Below are 7,690 nucleotides of genomic sequence, written 5' to 3'. Positions count from 1 at the left end.
AAAACCTCATTCTGCTGTAGGCAACTTCAGAGGACAAAAGTATTGACTGCTTTGAACTTCTTTCATTTCCTGGTGAAAAGGCCAAAATTAACTATCAAAGAACTACAACAAGATTGTTGAGCACTGATCCACAAACTATGAATCATGAGCTGCGAAAGGCTCTTAAAGCAAAACAGGCAGAGAATTTTCAGTTAAACAGGACGCGTAAAGAGCTAAGCAAACCTTGCAAAGGCTGCTAGGTGAAAGAGCAGATATGTGCATCAACCTAGACAAGAACAAGGTGACAATCGGGAAACTCAGCAAGGTCTGAGGTCCCGAAAAGGAGGAACTCAATGAGCTGAGTGCAAAAAGGATGCGAATTATGCAAAAACACTTGAAAGGAGCAAAATAGGAATTCATTAGACAAAGAAGGAAATGTAAAAAATACAAAGAAGAAATTGTTGGAAGTCCAGAAAACACTTGAACACGAGAAGATCGAAGTGATGGAAGAGTGGGAGAGAGTGGAGATCTTGCTAGACCTCCCATGTGCCACCCCATTTTTATATTTTAGTACCATCAGAAACGATTAAACTTAAGAAAAATTGGTTGAATTAAACTGAATGAATTGAAAATGTCCAGGAGTGCAGGACTGCAGGACAAAGTCTGTGCTTTTGGAGCTGTAATAGCTCAGATCTATTTTGAGGTTACTGGAGTGCTTTAGAAAAGATATGGTCATTGAAGTTCAAGTCATGGATGAAAAATCACTCTCTCAAATGTTGTTACACTATGATCTTAACCACTTTCTAACAACTTCTAACAACTTCCATCCGTCACAATTACTGTACTTCACTGCCTCCCCTCAATTTTGCAGATAAAGAAGAACAAGTCTGCAGCGATGGACGTTACTCACAACTTTATAGTGCTGACCTGCCTGCTGTTCCTCCACCCACTTAAGGTTAGCCAGTGAAAATAGACAAAGAGGATATCTACGGCTGTTTTTTTTATTATCTAACTTTGATACATCTCTTCAATTAATCTTCTTCATGAAACAAGCCGGTTTAGCTCTTCTGGTTTTAAGGTTATCCTCTGTTTTAGTAGTTTTCGTTCTGATTGGTTGCCCTTCATAAACAAAAGGTTTAAAGTGAAGGTCTGAGCCTGAGAGCGAGTAAATCATGATAGAGCGAGATCTCTTCTTTGACATCATGTTCTGAATAGTGTTTTTATATGTATCTCATTACAGGTTGGAAAGGTGAGCGCTAAAGTTCTGGAGGAGACTTATCGAAAGTGGGTTCAGTACAAAGAAGACTGTTTCAACACGATAAGAAATGAGTCACTGCCTCAAAGTAAGCAACTGCGTGGTAGAGGAAATATGGCAATATGTGATGAAATAGCAAAGGAATTATTGAAATGTTAAATCAAACCTGGGGTTTTCTCCTAAGTTTCTTTTTGTTTGGCCTTCCAGCGGGCTTGTTCTGTAACCGGACGTTTGACAGGTATGCCTGCTGGCCAGATACTCCTGCTGGTGTTATGATCAACATCTCATGCCCGTTCTACCTGCCCTGGTATGACAAAGGTAACAACAAAAAACTGTCTGTGTCTGTCAGTTTGTCCTTTTTCCCTTTCAGTAGCTGCCAGTCTCTTCTTATTACTGGTCAGTGAGATTTTGCTGTGGATAACCAATCTTACATTTAATTGTACATTTTGATCCTGATGAAGTGTTGGCAGTGAGAGCTTAACTAGAAAAAAGATGGTGCACATTCTGTCAGAGCTAAGCCAACTGCAAATAGAAGTTATGCTGATCATCTACAAACCAAATGTTTGGATGCTCTGTAAATAGTAAATATTTATGAGATATGCAAAAGGATTTACATATCTCATAAATCCATGTTTTCCACATAGAACACAGGAAAAAATTTAAATGCTTAAACCAAGAAAATATTGTACAATCTATAAAAAACTTGGGCTGGGCCGATATTTATTTTCATTTGCCATTCATATGATCCTCATTCTTTTTACAAGAATCCATAAACGTCTGAGGACTGTGGAGACCAGTTACTGGGAGAAAAATGTTTTTCTAATCTCTTTAGTCCAAATGAATTGCATCAATGAAAAAGATTTTTTTTTTTTTTTATTTCAATTCATTTGACCACAGAACAGTTTTACACTTTGCTTCTTTACATTTTAAATGCACTTTAAAATGAGAACACAGCAGTATTTCTGGATCATGTTCATATCTGGGTTCTTCTTCTTCTTCTTCTTCTCCTTCTCCTTCTTCTTTCTGGAAGAAAAGTAGCTTTAAGTCAGGTTTTTCTCTTGTGTTCATCAATCATGAACATTATGCATCTTTATGTCCTTTTCTGTGAGCAGTGATTTAGCTTGTCTCTGCATGCTTGAGCCCCCAGTTTCCCTTAACTTGTACTAGGCAGGTGGTGACTGAATTACTAACTGTGTTTCATCCAGTGTCCCAGGGTGTTGTGCGTAGGCGATGTGGATATGATGGCCACTGGGAGAGAGAGGACAACGGACAGGTGTGGAGGGATAAGACACAATGTGAGGAGGAAAAAGAGGTTGCGTCTCAGGAGGTATGGCAACAAAGTAGTTTTTTTTTCTTCTTTTTTTTCCTCTGTGGGGAAACATAGTTTCTTTTGTTTAGTGCTCGGTGTCTGTTAAAACTGTGGTCCTTTCTTATCACACACAGGTCTCCATGAGTAAACAACTCAACTCATTCCTGACAATTTGCCTTGTGGAACAATAAAGTATCTATTTGTATGGCACCAAATCACAGCAACAGTCACCTCTAGGCTTGTTTTATTAATAATATTAATAATAACACAGTTGTGTACAAGAGCATAAGGGGTTACACAAGTTCTTTGTACAAACAAGAATACATCAAAGTCATAAATACCTTTACAAAATGCACATTAGCCACTGAAAAAACAGGAATATAAAAAAAAAACATTCAGTGCTGGAAAAAACTACAATGTGAAAAAACTCCATCTAAAAAATTTATTTTTAAAACAACCTATGACGACCTGCTAAACATGACACACTACAACATGTCGTTGTTTATCAAAAGCTAAGCCAAGCTTCAGCAAATTTGCCTTTTCACAGTTTTGCCAAAAACTCAGTGAATTGGACCAATTTTGTAGACGGGCTGATAAAGTCAGACAGGAAACAAATACTTGAACTTATTGCTCCTAAAGGTGGTTCTACAAGCTACTCAATCACTCTGTGTACTTCATTTTTCACACATTGCTTCATTTTGGGTTAACGTTTGTGTAATAAATAAACACACGGTGTAAAATATCAAATGTTGTTCCACGGAAGTTTTTTTTTAAAATGATGTCATAACGATATGGCTTCAGCTGCATGATGTGTTACTGGATGTGATACAGCCGTCACCAGGGTTTAATCCCTGCCTGGACGGCAGTGGTTCCTGGTGATTGCTGGCTCTCGCTGAGTGAAACTGGCTGCAAAAAAGATACAGTAGCAAAAACCTCCTAATGACTCCCGCTAGTTTTTCACACTTGTCTACAAATACTCATTAGCTACGAACCAAGCAGTAATAAAATTTGAAAAAATGCAACACAAAAGGTTAAAAGTTAAAGTTGTCACTCAAAGCTGCAGTCAACGAGTTTCAAAGGGCGAAACGTTTACTTTGAAGTCAAACGGTCCCCATTTCCATTTTGTCTTGTACTTTTGAAAGTTTCAATAAAGCTTGAAGAGTAGCTGCTTGTACACAAGTCCTTCACTCCCATTCAAACTACAACTTCAGCCACATTTCTTTCACCCTGCAAGAGTGTGAGTAACTGTGAAAGGTTCCCATGGCTCAAAAATAACCGGCAAATTATTAATTCAAAATGGCTCCATTAAGAAAATTATAAGCCTGCAGTGAAAAGAAGCTAGGGCGTCTTGCTTCCAACAACACTGGTGTATTCAACTCGTCCTGATATGGCGAATGACAATCATCTGATAATGCCAGAAGTTATTATCTGCAAACAAAGCAGAGGCCCTTCCTGATTTGGCTTTTGTTCACTCTTCATTTTAAGTAATTTTATGACTTAATCAAAGTGAAAATTTGTCTTTACAGCTGTGGTTCAAACAGTTAATGGTGAGCTTCAGGATGCTGTACACTGTTGGCTATTCCTTGTCCCTCTTCACGCTTATAACAGCTCTCATCATTCTTCTAAGCCTTAGGTAAGCTCTCTGATAGATGTGGAAATCTTGTTTTTACTATACTGTCAAACAAAACTCCACAAAACATAAAAGGTCTGTAAAAAGTCTCAATTCTGATCATCAGATCATCACATAACATGCTGAAACTTTTATTTCCTAACTCAGTGAGCGCTGCTAAGATCCTTAATCCAAGAATCTAAAAGCACAATAGTTGTAAATTATGTTCCTTTGTGAGTCAGATCATTTTTTAAAAGTGCCAGAATCCACAACATGTTTTTAAATCCAGGCAATTTGAAATTGTATTACTCTGTGTTCCTTGGCAGGAAACTGCATTGCACCAGAAACTACATTCACGCTAACCTCTTCCTGTCCTTCATCCTGCGAGCTGTAGCGGTCATTGTTAAAGACACAATGTTGGAACATCACTGGGGAAGAGAAATCATGAAGCCGACTGATGTGAGTGAGATGCTCAGTCATCAGGTACGTCTCGAAATTTACTGCTAATTATTTGCTTCGATTATTTGGCAATAGATCAGTGTGTAGGACGTACTGCTTTGATGCTAGTGCATTCAGATAATTATGTAAAGCATGTTTAAAGACCACTCCCATGGAAATGGGTGGCTAATTTGCAAACTATTTTATGAAAAATAGCAAGTTTTAGAAATTTTACAAGTGCCATGCAAAGACCTTTGATATGCAATTTGTATTTTTTATGGGTTTTTTTTCCAATTTCTTTTAGGCTGCTGTTGGTTGCAGGATAGCACAGGTGATCATGCAGTACTGTGTCCTGGCCAATCATTATTGGTTCTTTGGAGAGGCTATTTATCTGTACTCAGTGTTTATTGCTTCAGTCTTCATTGACAGCAACAAATACCTACTTTACATCTATCTCGGTTGGGGTGAGTTTCATCTCTTCGTAAGAAAAAGAATCATACATTCAAGGGGTGAAATCTGCTTTTTGTCAAAGAACACATTATCTTGGCAGTACTTTAAGCTGACACGTTGCAGAATAATAGAAATGTGTCACCACGACGCCTCTGCTCCTCTTTAGCGCCGCCTTTACCTGAGCACTCAAAGGACAAAGCACACTCTGCATCAGCAGGAGAGCTTTTATAATATGGATACCATGGAAACATACACACATCATGCTATTTCATTCTTAAACTTATTCTTGAAACCTGCAGTACTGAACCTGGTGATCTCTGATGCTTTCACATTAGGAACTCCACTGTTGTTCGTTGTTCCCTGGGTGGTGGCGAAGATGTTGAAAGAAAACAAAGAGTAAGTGTGCAGACATGTCCTCATGTGACAGATCATTGTGGAGAAGGGGTGGTGACAACTATCTACCTTTTTTTCTTTAGGTGTTGGGCTGTCAATGAGAACATGAACTACTGGTGGATTATTCGTTTCCCGGTTCTTTTAGCTACACTTGTAAGATGATTTCTGCAAATAGTCCCAGAAGTCTGCATTTATATTGCATGGCTCATAATACTTTGCATGATATACATCTGAATAAATAACAATACATATTATGATTTTCTGATCAACAGATAAATTTTCTGATTTTCACGAAGATCCTGAAGGTCATATTTTTCAAATTGCGAGCCAGCAACCCAACTCATTACACCGATTACAAACTTCGGCAAGTTTTCTCAGCATTTGTTTAGTGAGCTGGATCAGAGATAGACAGATCATAGTTCTGCAGTGAGAAAAGTTACCTATCTGTTTTATTTGCATTTTTTTAGGCTCGCCAAGGCAACTCTTACCCTCATTCCTCTGTTTGGAATTCATGAGGTGATTTTCGTCTTTGCTACAGATGAGCAGACGTATAGCGTTCTGCGCTATATCAAAGTGTTCTTCACACTTTTTATCAGTTCCTTTCAGGTAGGCAAGAACTTTTGAGTGACTGCTGGTTTTGCAGGCATACTGATCAGCCATGACATTAAAACCAAGTGTGTGATACTTCCCCCTCTGATGATCAGGCTTCCCTAGATGCTTGAGTGGAGTTTTTTTATGGTGTGACAGGACGCTTTGTTCACCTGAGGGAGGCACCTCCGTGTCGTGGTCCTGAGTCTTTGGCCCATGTTTTTGAGTTTGTTTGGACTTTTGAGATGGTTATGTTTAGTTGTTATGTTTGTTGATGTTCTTTGAGTTTTAGTTATCTTCTAGTTTTGGCTACTGCTCTATTTCATGTATGTTCCCTTTTTCGTGTCCAATCTGTGTTTTGTCTTCCAGGTCTGTCATGTATTTCCATGTCTGTTTATCCCCTGTCCTAATGTCAAGCTCACGTCCTTGTGAGTCTTACTGTGTATGTCACTTCCTGTTTTACTTTGACTGTTCCTTGTCTCATGTGCATTATGTTCAGTTTTGCTTCCTGTTTAATTAGTTGGATTCCAGCTGTCTTTCCATCTGTTGCCCAGCCTCTCATTATTCTGTGCATTTAAGCCCTCAGTCTGCCTTGCTTCCTTGTCATGTTGACATCGTACTTCTTCTCATGTTGTGTGTGTGACTGTTAGTTAGTTAGTTAGTTAGTCAGGCAGGCAGGCAGTCAGACAGGAGCATTAGTGGTTCAGTTAGTTTACTCCAGCTCTGCTCTGTGTTAAAGCTGAGTTTTGAGTTAAGCCTGCATTTTGAGTCCTCTCTCTGCCACACAGCATTACATGAGAAGTCAGGGAGTACACTGGTGGTGAGGGGCCAAAGCTGTGACAACGTGATCATTGTAATTCTGAACACATGTCAGAGACTTCAACGTTGTGGCTGATCAATTTATGTGTGTCACTGGAAAAAGAAAAGAAAAGAAAAGCTGCCTAGATGTGATCTAATTGATTCATTAAGCAAAGAACATCTTGCTCAAACTAAACTGGACTATTTTTATGAACTGGTGTCTCCAGGGATTTCTGGTGGCTGTGCTCTACTGCTTTGGCAATAAAGAGGTTTGTTGTTTCATTTCTTTCTCAGAAGGTGCTAATAACTATTAGCCATAAGTGATTTTGTAAATAACAGACAAAATACTTAAACCATAGGTTTAAAAGTGTATATTTTTAATGTTGAGACGTTGTTCTTAGGGCTGATGGGACAACATCACAATTAAAAAACAGGCATTATTGTTTCTGTATTCTTTTATTTTTTTACTCTAAATGTTCTGTTGCAGGATTTGCATCCTTAACAGTCTAATTTTAATGACATCACAACAAATGGGCTTTAAGTTTACATCTAAACTGCAGGAAGCTTTATGAAAAAGAACATTAATTCTTAAATAAGTTATCATCCTCTTTGGGTGCAGGTGCAGGCAGAGCTAAAGAGGAAAGTGGGCAGGTGGAGAATGGGGACAGAGACTGTATGCTGTGGACAGTGACTAGCTGTGCTGGATCCTCGAGAAGACAATTTTTCCATTGCCACAGTGCCACAGCGCAATGGATCCTTTGTGTCAGCAAGTCGACCGGTGCCTGATTGTTCCCTGAGTCCTGGTAGTTCACGCATTTTGAGGCGTCAGCAGCCGCCAACCTCTCCACAACCACATGCTTCTTTACAGCAC

General features: G+C 38.9%; 1 protein-coding gene across 1 annotated transcript; it reads left to right on the top strand.

Annotated features, from left to right (window-relative positions):
• The first annotated feature begins 253 nt into the window (after positions 1 to 253).
• On the top strand, positions 254 to 7,510 carry LOC102779099 (glucagon receptor-like). The gene is made up of 14 exons (XM_087845178.1): positions 254 to 304; positions 851 to 934; positions 1,220 to 1,322; positions 1,442 to 1,552; positions 2,440 to 2,561; positions 4,070 to 4,176; positions 4,479 to 4,635; positions 4,895 to 5,054; positions 5,376 to 5,436; positions 5,517 to 5,586; positions 5,706 to 5,797; positions 5,901 to 6,039; positions 7,047 to 7,088; positions 7,439 to 7,510. Exons 1-14 carry the CDS (start codon positions 254 to 256, stop codon positions 7,508 to 7,510), a joined length of 1,371 nt encoding a protein of 456 aa, XP_087701304.1.
• Positions 7,511 to 7,690: the final 180 nt, after the last annotated feature.

The sequence above is a fragment of the Neolamprologus brichardi genome, chromosome 8 (assembly GCF_056152115.1).
Source record: "Neolamprologus brichardi isolate AB-2024 chromosome 8, ASM5615211v1, whole genome shotgun sequence".
NCBI lineage: Eukaryota > Metazoa > Chordata > Actinopteri > Cichliformes > Cichlidae > Neolamprologus > Neolamprologus brichardi.
Note: the sequence above shows the minus strand (reverse complement) of the source record. Positions and strands in the feature narration are given on the sequence as shown.